General features: G+C 41.9%; 1 protein-coding gene and 1 long non-coding RNA gene across 3 annotated transcripts in view; one reads left to right on the top strand and one right to left on the bottom strand.

The window, feature by feature from the left end:
• The window catches only part of LOC127628719 (uncharacterized), a 244004-nt gene that overhangs the window by 82964 nt on the left and 143525 nt on the right, over nucleotides 1-17515 (bottom strand). The window lies entirely within an intron of this gene.
• Nucleotides 436-17515, top strand: part of mtg2 (mitochondrial ribosome-associated GTPase 2) — an 87221-nt gene continuing 70141 nt past the window's right edge. The window contains exons 1-3 of one of the 2 annotated variants that reach the window (XM_052105541.1): nucleotides 460-515; nucleotides 699-800; nucleotides 883-1030. In XM_052105541.1, the coding sequence (XP_051961501.1) occupies nucleotides 711-800; nucleotides 883-1030 (238 nt within the window). In that variant the 5' untranslated portion in view covers nucleotides 460-515; nucleotides 699-710. Of the gene's footprint in view, nucleotides 801-882; nucleotides 1031-17515 lie in introns of both variants that reach the window. The other variant, XM_052105540.1, reaches the window with a different exon arrangement.

The raw sequence follows: 17515 nt of genomic DNA on the forward strand, positions 1-17515 counted from the left end.
TTGAAAATAGTTATATCTGGAGAACACGTTGTTCCATAGAAACCAAAAGTAAGACATTTTAAATATGATGAGGGCAATTTCAGGGTGCAGTTGGGTCAGCGATGACAATATACAAATTCATGTTAAGCGTAGATTAGGGATGACATATTAAAAGTGTATCCACATAGTACTGATGAACAACCAGAGGTGTTAAGGTCTAGCCTGGGTAATGGGGCAGAACACGCAGCGGCGTTGACATCATTTGGAGGGGATCATCATTTATTTATTTTTGGAGCACAGTATCACATCTCCACATTTTTACAGTAGAATACAGTTCCCATGCGGATTGCACTAGCACTTCAGGTGGCGATATATACCAAAGGTGGTCAACCCGCCATAAAATACAGAAGAAGAATATATGTTATTGAGCCTCTGCGGCTGCCGTACTAACGCGCGTGTTTATGACGACATAAAGATAAACGACTATTAAATGCCATTTCAGTTTAGCACAGCGGATTCAGAGATTAGTTTATGTTGTAAGTTTATTTTAGTTAGCCTAATTGTTTAAGTTTTCTTGTATGTATTTATATACGATGATAAGGTGAAATAACACGCTCACATTATTTTCAACTGTTTAACCGCAAAAATCACATTTTTAATATTTAAAATTAGGTAATATTTCTGTGAGCCAATTGTCATACAATCAATAATACTTATAGTTAAAGGGCATCATGAGGCTCGTGCATCTGTGCGGCAGGACTGTGATGCTTCACAGATACAAACACACGACAACAACAGCTCAGCTGTCAGAGAAGAAAATGGTTTGTGCGACACAAACAGACACACACACAGAGTTGTCATCGGGTCACTGTGACTGATCTCTTGCCCTGTGTCTGCTCGCAGAGCCGGTATTTTGTGGATCATCGCCGAGTGAGGCTTATAGCGGGATCAGGTGGTGACGGCGCCTCCACGTTCCACAGTGAGCCCAGGAAAGAGTGGGGCGGTCCGGACGGGGGCAATGGAGGTGCTGGAGGAGATATAATCATTAAAGGTTGGGTGACCATACGTCGTCTTTTATCGGACATGTTCTCTTTTTCGGATATGTCCTGTCAGAATTTAAATAGTTAAAATGTCTGGGATATGGCTTGTTCTTCAAATTGACCCTTTGCTTATGCCTCCAACACACGACAGCCAAAGACGTCAGATTGTGGTACAGTTGATATGACAAAACGGTCAGTTTTCAAATTACACGAAGAATCGGCGACAGGGGTGAACACATTACAAAACATTTCACTATTGACGAATCCCCAACGACTCTGCCTGGACTCCAAATTACATTTCACAACAGAGTACACGCGAGAAGTGATACGAGATACGAAAACAAATGCATGATCATATGTTATGCATTTCAGAATATGACGTGTAAGTTTTTAATAGTCTAAAGGCATCATATATGTTATTGGTTAAAATGTGAAAAAGCACTTCCTACTGAAAAATACATATTTAACAACCTTACTGTCCAAGAGAATTAGCAATTTCTCTCTAACTCTTCTCTTTCTTCACCTGGTTGTGGTACAGATTAGATGAAACATCAAATAGGCACTGGTGCTCCTGCCAATGTTCCACAAATTTTTACTCCATTTCATTGGTCCAATTAGACTTTCTTGATACTGCAGCCATGCAAATTGATGTTCTATTGCAGGTACATCAGGACTCCTCCCACTGAAACATCCCGTGCCCCGTTTCTTGCTCTCTCTCTTTGGCTGTAGGACAGCACTGCAGTTGTATTCAATCAAAACACATTTCACATTGCATAATTTGGAATTGCGGACAGGTCCAGATAATGTTGTAGATATTTGATTTTTCTCAAATCACGTCTATGATAATTCATACATTGCCTATGATTTCGGGCTTTTGTTGGCGATCACAACAAAACTGTCGGTGAGTGAAAATCGGGCCTAAAATCGTGTAGTGTAAACGCGGCATAAGCCCCGCCATAAAAGGTTAGTTCACCCAAAAACTTAAAAACAGGTCCTCCACAGAGACACTAAAGAACAGGGTAGGGTTGCACCAGCTTTTAAGGTCTCGCGTAAGTTGGGACGTAAAGTTCACACTAAGGGCTTAGTAAATACTAATTAGTTTGTCAGTGCTTAATTTGGTTGCACCACCTGTTCTTAAGGCAAGAATTAACTAGTAGGTCGTAAGCTCTCAAAGTAATGCGTAGTCACATAATATGACGTTTACCTATATTATCCAATAAGCAGCCTTCAAATTTGTACACCGAAATGTTAAAAAGCTGTTAATTTCAGTTTGATCTTGTTATGCTTGATGTTCAAACCTTGTTTGCCCACATAACTGTCAGCTGTAATAAATTATATTACCATTAAAATATGATACGTTTTAAAAGAAGATTTGATAAATGGTATATTTGCCTTGTGTAAATAACAACATATAGGAACTGTATCTAAAATAAATAACGGGTGATAAATACTAATACAACAGGCTGAAAAAATAGACATTTATTCTTTTTAATATCCTATGTGTATTTTAAATGTGTTTAAACTTGACACCGGGCGACACACCCTGAAAACTGCACCATTAGATCAGTTGTGTGCTGAAGAGCCGCATAATTATTATTTTTTTCACTATCGTGAGTGTAAATGTTAAATCTTACTGCATGTGGAAAGGATTGATGCCTGTCACGCAAAACATAAAATATCAGTCTGTTTATTCCAACCATTACTCCTGGTCGGAGGCCTGGTCATGGTCGTTTTGTACTAACGAGCCATGACGAGCGACGATACATTCTGTCATAGACCTTGTTCACTCTGGTGCCATCTTTGTAAAGGCTGTGAGGCTTGGTTTCTATTTTTGGCATTACGCTGGGTAACCTGCCTGCTTTGAACTGGTACCGGTCCAAAAACTTTCTCATAACAGTATATTGAAGCCAGCATATCATGAGACGTTTACTAACTTCTTTTGCTTTTTGATTTTGTCTGAGAATGTCACACCTACCAAATGTTTCGCTGAGGTATTGCTCTTTTCAGCTGGAGGTTCAGAATGGAGTGACAGACATTCCTGCCTAGTCTATCTCTGTTTGATTAAATACTGGCTGGGGATATAAATGCTCTATTCTTGGACTAAAGACTCTTCAGAATTATTTTGTTAGTTTGGTTTTCTGGTCTGTGTGCAGCTGTGTTCTGTAAAAAAATCTAAATCAGAAATACTTTATTGATCCCAGAGGGAAATTGGGTTGTTACAGTTGCTCATTCTAGAAAATAAATATGTAACAGCATTGAGACATGATAAGAAAAAAGAAAATAAGAAATGTTCTATTATGTAATGCATTTCTTTGGTTATGCTTGGCTCTTTTTTTGATTAGTCATAGTCTTATGCCTCATAGCATACTCCAAATTATTTTTATTCTGTAGTCTTATTAACTTTTCCAAATGCTTATTTTTGCGGCACATTTAGCCGAATTTGAAGGAAATGCCAGCCAGCATACACAAAAGAATAACACAACAACACTGTATTCATTTGAGCAATAGCTCCTTTTTTCAGTCATTTAGGCCAAGCTATTCTTGCAATATGAATTAAGAAGCCTACTAGAGTTGTCAAAAATATAGATTCAAAATTTTCAGTACTCATTTGCCTGCTTTCTCGCCTGCTCTTTAATTCACTTTGACAGTGACACAGCTGGACACACACACACACACACACAGGAATGTGTGAATTAAGTTTTCTCACCTCGGATTGTCACATGCTGCGTTGTGACAAAACTCCCTCAGCTACGGCAAGCTGGAGTGTATGAGCCATGCACGGCAGGCTGGGTTCTTGGCATTATCCCTTGTAATTAATGTGCACTTTTTCCTTCGGGATTCCCATGCCCGAAACATGTTGCTGAATGTGGCAGCAAGAGCTTCCGTGATGTGTGACCCTGAAAAGTCTTGAGAATGAAGAACAACTTTTTTGAAACTTTTGATTATTAAACTGTGAAGTTAGGCTCAACATGGACATGGGACATACACTCGAACTCCAAATGTCACTTGTGAAACTGATTGATGGGATGTTTGTCCTTCTTAAGGCTGTTGACATGCGTAAATACTGTTTGGTATAACTGTGGCAGGCATACATCAGTGAAATATTTACACCCTGGCGGAGTGTAGTGTGAATCCAAGTAGGACATGAATCATCTTCCACAATAGACAGCGGCTGGTGATCAAGGCATATGAATTCCATTATTTTTGCTGACATTTCTTTTTGTTTCTTGCTGTCATTGCTGTAGGGTTGATGTTGTTGCAATGTCTCTGTTACCGACAGCTGATTGAGTGGCGCCTGAGCTGCTAAACCAGTGGTTCCCAACCTTTTTTGGCTTGTGACCCCACTTTGACGTCACAAAAATTCGGTGACCCCAGACATTCAAAACACAATCTATTACAAATTTATTTTTGTTTTTGATCATGTAATATTTACGTTTAGGTTATTTTATGTATATTATTGTGGACGGTTGCCGGAGGCAGAATAGCCAAGACAAGCCACAGATTAGTGCACAAAGGGAAGATTTTATTTTGCCAGTGCAGGATATGTACACATGAGCTTGTATTTACAAGTCTGCAAATAAATGCTGAACAAACAATGACTCAAATTAAACAATGGAAAAAAGAGCCTAGTAGGCTACAAATATGGGCTGGATCCCACTCAGTTTAACTCCGCTCCTGCTGCATATCCCCTAACAGCCACTTCCTTACTGAAGAAAGACTTTTCTATTATTAAGATCTCTATCCATGACATTTCTGTATTTCATTTTATTTTATTATGATGATTATGGTGTCTCTCACTGCATCATACTTAATGGGATGGTTGAGCTTGCGCATCTCACTGCAGCTGTCGTGGAATATTGCGACGAGTTTCTCTAAGTTGAAGAAAACTTTCAGAGTCTTGAGTTCCAGATGCCAAAGTTGTAGTTTATTGATCACCAACAAACAAGAGACCAGTCAGCTGATTGTTCTGCCTCTATCCTCCTGAGTTCTCAGTTATATACCTTTTTGTTATCTTCTTGCCCATTATCTCTGACCAATAGAATAATTGCTCTTGTCTCTTTCCTTCGCCACCAATATGTTCTATTTTCCTTACTAATTAAATATTAGTGGAAAATCCCCCATCTAATTATTTTTTAAAAAACATACATCAACTGGTAACTCCACTTATTTTTGACATAAGTCATAGTTCATGATAAAAGTTCATCAATTTTAGAAACACCTGTGTATGATACAAACAGCCATGTCCCCATCACATACCTTTTACCTTTGCCCTACATTTCAGTGTACCCTCATAATGAGGCGGCCCTGTTTGTTCATACACAGTATCATTTGATTAATGAAAGAAAATACAAGCTCCAAAGATATTTAACTCATCAAGGTAAAACACCATGCCAGAAACATATCATATAAGAGATATCTAACTTATTAAAAGTGTTTTTGTAAGAAGTGCATCCTGTATTTTAATGAGATACACCATATATTTTAGAGATACATGTCAGCATAAAGGAAATACACCAAAGATATATGTCAGAATACTACTAATTAACAGAAACAGCAAAACACCAGCTGCAAGAATACAAGACACCATTCATATAATAACTGATTAAAGAAGTACATCCTGTATTTCAAGGTTGTATACCATTCTTTGTGTTCTCTGCAGCATCAACACTTTTAGTAACCTCATATGCGCTCTCCTGGCTCGCACAAAGGCCTAGAAACTCATATAAGTATTTTGATATCTAAGAATGATTATTATACCATCTAAAAATGATTATTCTACAATACAGCCTTTCAAAGTCAGGTGATGTAGTTGACAGAGCGCATCTCATCTCTGCCGTTACATCCAGTCAAATGGATGAAGCCATTACATGAAGTCAAAAATGGTATTTTGACTTCATGCACACAAGAGCACTAAATCCAGCCTCATACAAATATGTGCTTCCAAAAGGTACCAAAAGCTTTAAAGCACACTGTGAGATATTTAGGTACTCCCTTGCTCCAAACCAGAATTCCTCCACCGCCACTCGTGAATGCAGGCCCTGTTGTGTTCTATCACGTGATCGTTCAACAGCGGTGACAGGCAGACCCACTGAGCTTGAATCACAGTGGAATTGGTCCCTCACCCAGTCAGACTTTGACATATCCAAGTCTAGGAAGTAAGTGGCAAAGTGCTCTTCTAGGCTTTTCAAGTGGTCGCACATTACCTTTGTGGAGCACTGGTCATCGATGCTGTTGTCTGTTAGAAACTTGCTCAGCTTGGGGAAAAGGGTAAAGTTTGATTTTGAAAGGCTTTCTCTCCAGAATGTAAGTTTCCCCCTGAATCCATCAATACAGTCACTCATCTGTAAGATATTCTTGTTTTTCACCTGCATGCTTATGTTAAGTTTATTAAGTTTTCCAAAAATGTCCATTACATATGCAAGGAGGCATATTTTTTGCTGGTCACAGATAAAGTTGACAAAATCTGTCTTTTTCACGTCCATGGAAAACGCTAACAGTTCATTTCTCAGCTTGAAAAATAGCTCCAGCACCCTACCTCTGGACAGCCACCATACTTCTGTGTGAAAGAGCAAATTGTCATGTTCACATTTTGTAAACAGACGTGCACACAGTGGATGTGGCTTGATGTAGTTGACCATGGTTACGACCTGCTGCAATACATTTGCGATGGGCACAATCAGTTCCTTAGATGACAGTTGCTAACGATGAATCATGCATTCCATACTGCAGAGGGGCCAGTTCCACGATTAATGTCCATAAGTCTGCTCACCATCCCGCCATAGATGGAGCACCGTCTGTGCAAAATCCTACCATACACTCCCATGGAATGTTGTTTTTCTCCATATAGCTGTGGAGGACATCGTACATGGCATTGGCAGTCTCGTTCTCAGGAAGAGGGAGACCGTACAAAATATCCTTGTGAATAGCATTATACTGCATGTAACGAACAAATGTCAAAACATGGGCATTTTTCCCTTCTGCGCTGACATCCATTTGTAGAGCATAGGCGGGGGAATTTCGCTGCCGTCCTGTTAGCGTGCTCTCTTGGTCGTTAGCGATCGCATCTATTCTTCTTTTTATTGTATGATCAGACACTGGTATTGCCTTCAGTTTTTGTGCTTCTCCCTCCCCACACATAGTTTTTATAATTTCCATGGCAGCTGGCAAAACAAGTTTCTACAATGGTATGCTGCTTCACAGCCTTTGCAACAAGATAGCTCATCTCAAAAGACGCTTTCACGGCTCGCTCCTTGACAGTCATTGTCTTTTTGAAATGGACTTGCTGCTTATTCAGTTTCTTTTCAAAAAAAGATTTAGGTTTGCCTACATATTCTTTGTGTTTTCTCAAAATGTCTTTTGAGCTTGTTGCGTTTCATGCTCTCTACAGACAAGACGTTACCACACAACAGACATTTAGGCTTCTCCTTGTTGTTTTCTGTTATGCTAGTAAATCCATACTGAAGGAAGGTGTCATCATATTTTTTGGTGTCTTTTACGTGTCTGTTTCTTATTTGTACCTGAAGGGGTCATTGAAGACACAGGTCGGTGAAGAAATCTTTCCATTTTCTTTTTGTTTTATGCCGTTCTGATTTTGTTACAAACTTTGTGCGCAAATTCACGATCCCAAGGTTGGAAACCACTGTGCTGAACGGTCTCCCTCTCTCTCTGCCTAGCTTTGAAAACTGCTCATATTCCTTTGTGACTAACCTTCAAATGTCTGATGAGTTTGGTGATGTTGAAATGTTTTTGATGCTTTCTGCCTTGTGGGATTTCCTTGACCCACATGTTGCAAATTTATTGCCATTTTCAGACACCTGGTAGAACTGCCAGAAAGCTGAATGTAGTAAAGCCATTTTAGCTCCACATAGAAAAATTGTCTAGCAAGTTTTGCATCATCTGATCGGCCTTTATGGAGACCATCAATTAAACTATTAAAAAGAATTACCGATAACAATCGACAGCCAATCAATGGGAGCACCCTTACCTTACACATCATCTTTCAAACATCTGGCAGTGGATTGCCTTTTTTGGTCAGAGATCGAGATATCAAGTAGGGATACTAATGCAGCGTTCCATTCAAGTCGGATGTGAGATATTCATACTTGATTTCTCTGATCTCCGATTATAAAAAGAGAGTATAATATACCATGTTTTATACACCTGTTTCTACAGGCATTTGATGAAAATTTCTGCACGAGTTTCCCAGTTGGAATTCCGACTTCAAGTGGCGTTCCATTGCACTTTTCAAAGTAGGAAGTTGGGGTTGTTCACCAAGGATGGCAGCCATGTTGCGAGCTCCAACACAACTTAGCAGTTTTTTGTTCTTAGTTCATGTTATTTTAGTGTTAGATGTCATCAGTGTTATTGTATATGACAGACAAACTATTCTGGACATTGGGTTTTCATTCACACATCAGAAAACCAAGCTTTGAGTTCCACAATGTCATTGATGCACTGCTTACAATCACAACAGTGGATCCCTTTGTTTGGAATGCGTGGGCACAACCACGAAAGCGTAGCCGAAAAAGGGGAAGGTGAGCCAGACGCCACACCAGCCAACCAACACTACCCAGCATTGTTCTGGCGAATGTCCAATCTGTGGACAACAAGCTCTTCAAATGTCAATAATTTTGAAAACGTATATAAGATTTGCTTCAACTTTTGCAACTTTTAATACAAATTTTTATCAAGTACTAAAACAAAACTAAATAAACAAGCATACGATATAATTAATAAAAAAACAATTTCCAAACTAATGTGCAAAGTGCTCTCTTATTAATAAAGCTGCATTTTGCCATTTTTCTTCATAATAAGACATGCATATGGACATATATATATATTCGCTGTCTCCTTCATGTCTCGTGTGATTGTTGTTCTACGTGTGTGTAAGCGTGTGTGAATGGGCGTTGCCACTTGTTTCATTGTTTAGTGCACTTGTCATCATTCCCCGCACCAGCTGCTGCCTATTAACTCCCCTATATCAACTCATCACACTCTCCTCTCTTTGTCACATCGTTGTTTGGTGCCTTCAGTGTTGTTTCTTCGTTTACCTGTCTGCAGTCCTGTTCTGGTTTGATTCCTGTTCCTGTTCAGTGTCTTCGTGGTTTCGTCTCGTCTGGATGTTTACTCGTACTGGATTCACCACTCTTTGTACCAGCACGCTGACCATCTAGCCACTGCGTCACCAGCCCACCCGAACTCCAGCACTGCATTGTTTTCCTTCACTCTAATAAAGAGTTACTTGCGTCTTTGCTTCCGTCTAATGATTGTGACCGAACGATCTGACCAAATTATGGAAGCAGCAAGCGGAACCTCTTCGTCCTTGGAGGAGTTCATCAAGACCAGTGTGGCACGGATGGATTCCCAGCAGAGGTACATGAATGAGTCGGGTCGGGCAATTCAAGCTCTTGTGACGCAGGTGTCCGAGCTCACCCAGCGATTCCAACTGATGCAAGCTCCCACTGCGCTACCCACACCGGCCGCTTCCCCCGTACCACCAGAGCTCGTCTCCCAGTCAGAGCGCCGCCTACCCGTTCCCGAGTCCTACAACGGTGAGTCGAACTTTTGCAGAGCATTCCTAACACGCTGTTCGATGCACTTTTCTCTGCAGCCCAGGACTTTTGATGACGAACGTAGCAAGGTTGCATTTGTGCTCACGCTACTAACGGGGAGGGCAGCGCTATGGGGAACGGCGGTGTGGGAGAACCAAGATCCATGCTGTACCTCGTTCCAAACACTCGCCGCTGAGATGAAGAGAGTTTTTGATCGTGCGGTCGCAGGAAGAGAGACGGCACGGGTTCTCGCGAACCTCAAGCAGGACGAAAGGTCCGTATCAGATTACTCCATCGAGTTCCGAACCTTGGCGACAGAATGTCAGTGGAACGAGGAGGCGCAGTGGGATATGTTCCTGCATGGGCTGGCTGACCGCGTCCAGAGAGAGATTTATGCACTGGATTTACCTACTACCCTCAATGGGTTGATCGAATTGGCGCTCCGTGTCGATTCCCGACGATTCCCGACTCTCCCGAGTCGAACGTCGGAATTTACCTGCTCGGGTGTCTGGAGCGGCGGAGACTCTGCGAACCAGCAGCGGGGACGCGTTCAGCCCCGTCTACGATCACGAGCCCATGCAGGTCGGGCGAGCTCGGCTTTCCCGGGAGGAGAAGCAGAGGCGGAGATCTCAGGGCCTCTGCCTTTACTGTGGCGCAGCGGGACATTTTGCTTTTTACTGCCCGGTAAAAGGGCAAGCCCGGCAGTAAATCTGAGGCTATTGTCGGGTGGGATCTCCGCTGAGAAGACCTCATCTACATCCATGCTCCTCCCGGTACGGCTAAGATGGTCAGCCCACACTCACGACTGTCGAGCACTACTGGACTCCGGAGCTGAAGGTAACTTCATGGACTACACATTTGCACTCAAGATCCAGGTTCCCCTTCTACCCCTCACCCGTACCATCGCAGTCCACGCTCTCAACGGCCAAGCACTTCCCACCATTTCATTCACCACTGGACCCATTATACTCAGCGTATCTGGCAACCACACAGAGACCATTTCATTCTACATCCTGGACTCCCCCCTTGCACCTATTGTTTTAGGAAACCCCTGGCTCATCCAACACAACCCCAAGATAGACTGGCAGCGTAAATTAATATCAGAGTGGAGCAGTAAATGTCATGAGTCCTGTCTTGTGTCTGCTTGTCCGTTTGTTTCTGTCTCTACGTTTCAGGAGGAGGCAGTGGACTTGTCAAACGTGCCCACGGAGTATCTAGACCTGAAGGAGGTGTTCAGTAAGTCTCGTGCTGCTTCCCTTCCTCCGCATCGTCCCTATGACTGTGCGATAGAGTTACTGCCAGGTACGTCTCCGCCTAAGGGCAAGTTATATTCTCTTTCTGTTCCAGAAAAGGAGGCTATGGAGAAATATATTTCTGATTCTCTAGCAGCAGGGTTCATCCGTCCCTCCTCTTCTCCAGTGGGGGCGGGGTTCTTTTTTGTGGGGAAGAAGGACGGGTCTCTGCGACCTTGTATTGACTACCGGGGGCTGAACAGCATCACGGTAAAGAATACTTACCCTTTGCCGTTGATGTCTTCAGCCTTCGACAGGTTGCAGGGAGCGTCGATGCGTCAGAGGCGGGGGTAGGTGCAGTGTTGTCCCAACGTTCTCCCACTGACGACAGAATGCATCCTTGCACGTTTTTATCTCACCGTTTGTCCCCTGCCGAATGTAATTATGACATTGGTAATGGAGAGTTGTTGGCAGTCAAGTTAGCATTGGAGGAATGGCGCCACTGGTTAGAAGGGTCGGGGGTACCTTTTATCGTCTGGACCGACCATAAGAATCTAGAATACATCAGAACCGCTAAAAGATTGAACTCTAGGCAGGCTCGGTGGGCACTTTTTTTCGGACGTTTTAACTTTACTCTCTTGTACCGCCCGGGCTCTAAGAACATCAAGCCCGATTCTTTATCGTGTGTTTTTGACCATTCCGATCGCCCGTCTACTCCCGAGTGCATTTTTCCAGAGACCTTCTCTGCACTCACATGGGAGGTCGAATCGAAGGTCAAGATGGCCTTACAAGGGGTAACGCCCCCGGTCGGTTGTCCTCCGAACCGTTTATTTGTGCCAGAGGGATTACGGTCCGACGTTATTCAGTGGGGGCATTGTTCTAATGTGGCTTGTCATCCAGGAGTTAGTCGCACTACATCTTTAGTCAAGCAACGATTTCGGTGGCCATGTATGGCTCGCGACGTCCACAGTTTTGTTTTGGCTTGCTCAGTTTGCGCCACTGGTAAGACTTCCAACCGACCCCCAGATGGGCTCCTTGAACCGCTGCCGGTCCCCTCGAGACCCTGGTCCGATATCGCACTAGATTTTGTCACCGCCCTCCCACCCTCTCAGGGTAACATGGTAGTTTTGACCGTGGTGGACCGGTTCTCGAAGGCGGCTCATTTCATTCCCTTGCCCAAATTACCCTCAGCCAAGGAGACGGCGTTAACAGTCGTTAACCACGTCTTTCGGCTACATGGCCTCCCGACAGACATGGTTTCCGACAGGGGACCCCAATTTGTGTCCAAATTTTGGCGAGAGTTTTGTAGATTACTGGGTGCGACTGTTAGTCTGTCCTCAGGGTTTCATCCCCAGAGCAATGGTCAAACTGAGAGAGCCAACCAGGATTTGGAGAGGACGTTGCGATGTCTGGTCTCCAAGAATCCTTCCTCATGGAGCCAACTACTGTCATTTGTGGAGTACGCCCACAATTCGTTACCAGTGTCATCTACGGGCTTATCTCCGTTTGAGTGTAGTTTAGGGTACCAGCCACCGATTTTTCCTAGTCTGGAATCCGAAGTCGCGGTCCCCTCCGCTCACGCCTTCGTCCAGAGGTGTCGTCACACTTGGACTAGAGCCTGTGAGACTCTTCTCCAAGTGGGAGCGCGCACCAAGGCCAAGGCCGATCGCCACCGGTCTAGACCTCCTGTATACGTCGTCGGTTCCAAAGTGTGGCTTTCTACCAAGAACATTCCGCTCCGCTCCGTTTCTAATAAGCTTGCTCCCAAATTCATTGGCCCGTTCACTGTCACCAAGATCATTAGCCCGGTGGCAGTCCGCCTCAATCTTCCTCCAGTGTACAGGAGAATTCATTCCTTGTTTCATGTATCCAAAATCAAACCTGTATTTTATTCTCTCATTAATCCGCCAGCCCCGGTTCCCCCACCTCCGCGACTCGTAGAAGGGGAACCCACCTATTCGGTTAATCGTATTCTGGACTCGAGGCGGAGGGGACGTGGTATCCAGTACTTGGTGGACTGGGAAGGTTACGGTCCGGAGGAGAGAAGTTGGGTGCCTGCTAGAGACATCCTGGATCACTCCCTTATTGATGATTACAATCGACAGGTAAGGGAGTCTGGGGACGCCAGGAGGCGTTCTTGGGGGGGTACTGTCACGGTTCATGAATGAGCTGTCTCCTTCATGTCTTGTGTGATTGTTGTTCTACGTGTGTGTAAGCGTGTGTGAATGGGCGTTGCCGCTTGTTTCATTGTTTAGTGCACTTGTCATCATTCCCCGCACCAGCTGCTGCCTATTAACTCCCCTATATCAACTCATCACACTCTCCTCTCTTTGTCAGATCGTTGTTTGGTGCCCTCAGTGTTGTTTCTTCGTTTACCTGTCTGCAGTCCTGTTCTGGTTTGATTCCTGTTCAGTGTCTTCGTGGTTTCGTCTCGTCTGGATGTTTACTCGTACTGGATTCACCACTCTTTGTACCAGCACGCTGACCATCTAGCCACTGCGTCACCAGCCCACCCGAACTCCAGCACTGCATTGTTTTCCTTCACTCTAATAAAGAGTTACTTGCATCTTTGCTTCCGCCTAGTGATTGTGACAGTGGGAGCTGCACATGGAAGGTAGAGAGTACCTGTGTTGACTGTGAGTAATCGATCCACAAGCTTCAGTGAATGATGTGCGGTGTTTGCCCCCAAAACAACCAGAGGCCTTGTTCAAGTGAGCCCACTTTTAGGAGAATTCGTTCATAATGATTTTACAGCATAATATTTTCATTATAGTTTTACAGCATGATATTTTTGCTCACAGTAAAACAAATATTGCTTTCTAAATCAATTCGTTTTCCCACAGTTTAGCGAATGTTCATATTCTTTATTAACCGTTTTGGCAATTTTGGGTTAGGCCTATATGTGTTTCATACATGTCTAAAGTTTTTACTATGCATTGAAATACACATTGGTGATGTTTTTATAAGCTATTGTATTGATTTTGTTTTTATTTTACAAAGAAAATAATAGAATATAAATAATCAAATTTGTATCTGTAATTAGCTACAATAGCAAGTTCTGTGGTTGTCGATGAACTAATACATTTTCACATTCATTAGAATTTATATTTCGTGTCCTAGTGTTTATAATTAATATAAATGATTCATTCATTCATGTATTATATATATTCCAGTGGTGGCTGCATTGTTTCCAATTCGTGTCCAAACATTTCCAATAAATCCAGAGCATTGTAAAGTCCAAAAGTCAACATGTTTTGAAAAAAGGTAGATGTAATATTTTCCAAAATTCACAACATGTTTTTATCTAACAAAATATTCTGCCTCAATCCATGTTTGTTGGCGTTTAGACTTTCAAAAGCATTTTCACTGTGGTTAAAAAACGTGTATATATATATATATATATATATATATATATATGTCTAGCACTATTATATATTACAAAAAATATCGTAATATTTAGGCCTATCTGCGTTCGCTTGGCGCTCCGTGCTCCATTTAATACATATTATTTTATTCAAATTGAGGATTTTATTCAAGGATTTTTACATTTTTTTTTAGGGTGATGACGCCATAAAACATGAGGACAGACATTAGAAGCTTCACTCTAAAACCTCAATAGAAGTTTCGAATGTAAATATGACATGAAAAAAATGACATTTGGTACAGTCTAGTAGGAACGGTCAGAATGACCGCTATGGCCATTCTAGTAGTTATAGAATTCTGGTAGTTCTAGTGTTAAGATGTAACGCCGGGATGTTTCCTTTAAAGAGCTCCGCCTCCGCTTATTCCACAACGGTACATGCTTCTGAATGTATTTTTTTATTTTTTATATATAATTCCCTAATACTTTGGGATCTACATAAAATAAACTGTTAAAGTTTAGTGCATCTGGACTGATCTGTGTAATTCTTCCTCCAGGCGTGAACTGCAGTGCTGCTCTCACGCGTCATCGTTACAGTTTATTGTGATTTCATGTTACGTTAAATGAGATCAAACGACTATTCAACAACAAACATTTTTCTTGTCAATTTTGTATTTTCGACGATGTCGATAATGTAGACTAAACATTTCAGCCCTAATGCAAATGAAAATAAACTCACCTGCTTTAGTTGCTTGAATAAATCCGGGTGTCTGTCTTTCATGTGCTTTATTAAGTTTGATGCGTTTCCTCCTTTTGTCAGAAAATTGCGAAAGCGCCATTTACAAATCGGTTTTTGCTGATCTATGATGTTTCCCTAACCTATGAATTTCCAAACCTGGCTTTTTTCACTTTTCTTTTCGACAAGATTAAGTTGAGACTCCGCAGCAGCAGCTACTTTGCTTGTCATCATCTTTTGCTTGTGAACATTCGAAAGTTCCCGATTCTGCATGGGTATCGGGTAGACCTGGTACTCTGTACCCCGGTACCTCCAGAAATTCTTGTATTGTAAATAATTTTTTGTTTGCGTACCGGAGTACCGGTATTTATGACAACACTAGACCCTTTATAGTTTCTAATGATGTCTTACACTTATCTGTATATCCAAAAATGACGGAATATTTTAAGTTGTTTCCGCTGTAATGACGAAAATATCCAGCAGGACGCGCCGGCGCGTCTGTCCACCCCAGAGGGTTAACAAGCGAAAGTGTAATCTGATTCACAAACAAATTACTATTTTTAGCCAGTTCTTTTTATTGAATCAACAGCTGTTGTCCGATTCCCAAATGCACAACACTGAGCCGGTGCTTTTAAGTAAATCAAAAACACTTATGAATCCATTGGAGCTGAATTAATAGACTCAGTCCAAGTAAACCAAGAATTGCTACTGTGTTAATTATTGGTCGTTTATATGAATACGTACTTTAAATTATAAATTTAGTTTTGTTGTTATAAGTGAATTATCTAAAAACTTATTCTAAATAGACCATGTGGACTTGCAATGAAATATTTCCTAGAAAATAAAACTTAAAAAATGAAGTTCTCTTTTAAACATGCCTACAGTATTGTTTATTTGTCTTATATGTCTGTAAAATCCACTTGTAAATTGCAATAAATAAATTAAAAATGTCTGGTAATTTTTAGGGTTGCACCGAAATTTCGGCCGGCGAAAATTTTTGGCCGAAAATGGCACTTTCGGTTTTTGGCCGAAAGAGAAAAAAGGCAGAAAATATGAGCTGAAAATACCTCCTCGCCCCGCCCCTCAGTGCTCAGATGTCACTCTGGATCGATCTAGCCCTTATCACAGCGCTACCAAACAAAGGCCGATCATGTCAGTGGTGTGGAAATTCTTCGTAGTTTCTGATAAGGACATCAAATTTGCGATCTGCAGTGTTTATTCAGCAGAAATGTCAAGATATATATATATATATATATATATATATATATATATATATATATATATATATATATATATATATATATATATACACAGAGTACAGCAAGAGATTCTACAGGAAAGTGTCACAACTAGCGCAGCTACACCACAACTTGAGGCGTATTTAGCGGAACTACGCCAGAAGCGACAATCCCCTTGACTACGGTCGCATAAACAAAGACCGCTTTCCTTTGCTTGCACGGATTGCGCACAGGTATTTATCTGCCCAAGCACCAGCACAGATAGTGAGAGACTGTTCAGTGCAGCATCTCATGTTCTTGATGAGCTTTCTGACAGGAGAGACTGTCAGAAAGTTTAGCAATTTTTGTTCTTGAAGAGAAACCTGTCGCTTGTACTTAAATAGAAAGCGGTCCAATATGATGTGTATAGCAATTACATTACACTTGTTCTTCAAATCAAATCAAATCACTTTATTGTCACACTACCATGTACACAAGTGCAACAGTAGGTGAAATTCTTGTGTGCAGTTCCGAGCAACATAGCAGTCATGACAGTGACGAGACATATACCAATTACAATAAACAACATATTTACACAACACACTTTACATATCAAACGTACACATACTTACACAACACAATAATTATATACAATACACACAATATAGAATACACAATATACAATACAATAAGTAAGGAGTATATGAAATATATATATATATATATATATATATATATATATATATATATATATATATATATATATATATATATGAAGTAGTATATTGAGGAGAATATGTTGACAGTCCAGTGTGAGATTATAGATTAATTAAGTGCAGTGCTAATTATTGATCCTGATAGATCACGTGTTCAACAGTCTGATTGCTTGGGGGAAAAAGCTAGTGTTCAACAGTCTGATTGCTTGGGGGAAAAAGCTATCATGTAGTCAGCTGGTGCGGGTCCTGATGCTGCGATACCGCTTGCCTGATGGTAGCAGTGAGAACAGACCATGATTCGGGTGGCTGGAGTCTCTGATGATCCTCCGAGCTTTTTTCACACACCGCCTGGTATATATGTCCTGGAGGGAGGGAAGCTCACCTCCGATGATGTTCCTGGCAGTTCGCACCACCCTTTGCAGGGCTTTGCAGTTGTGTGCTGTGCTATTGCCGTACCAGGCGGTGATGCAGCCAGTCAGGATGCTCTCTACAGTGCTGGTGTAGAACCGTGTGAGGATGTGTTGGTTCATTCCAAACTTCCTCAGCCGTCTCAGGAAGAAGAGGCGCTGGTGAGCCTTCTTCACAACGGCCTCAGTGTGGACGGACCATGTGAGTTCCTCAGTAATGTGGACACCGAGGAACTTGAAGCTGCTGACTCTCTCCACCGGTGCTCCATTGATGG

This window comes from Xyrauchen texanus, chromosome 35 (genome assembly GCF_025860055.1).
Source record: "Xyrauchen texanus isolate HMW12.3.18 chromosome 35, RBS_HiC_50CHRs, whole genome shotgun sequence".
In the NCBI taxonomy this organism is placed as follows: Eukaryota; Metazoa; Chordata; class Actinopteri; order Cypriniformes; family Catostomidae; genus Xyrauchen; species Xyrauchen texanus.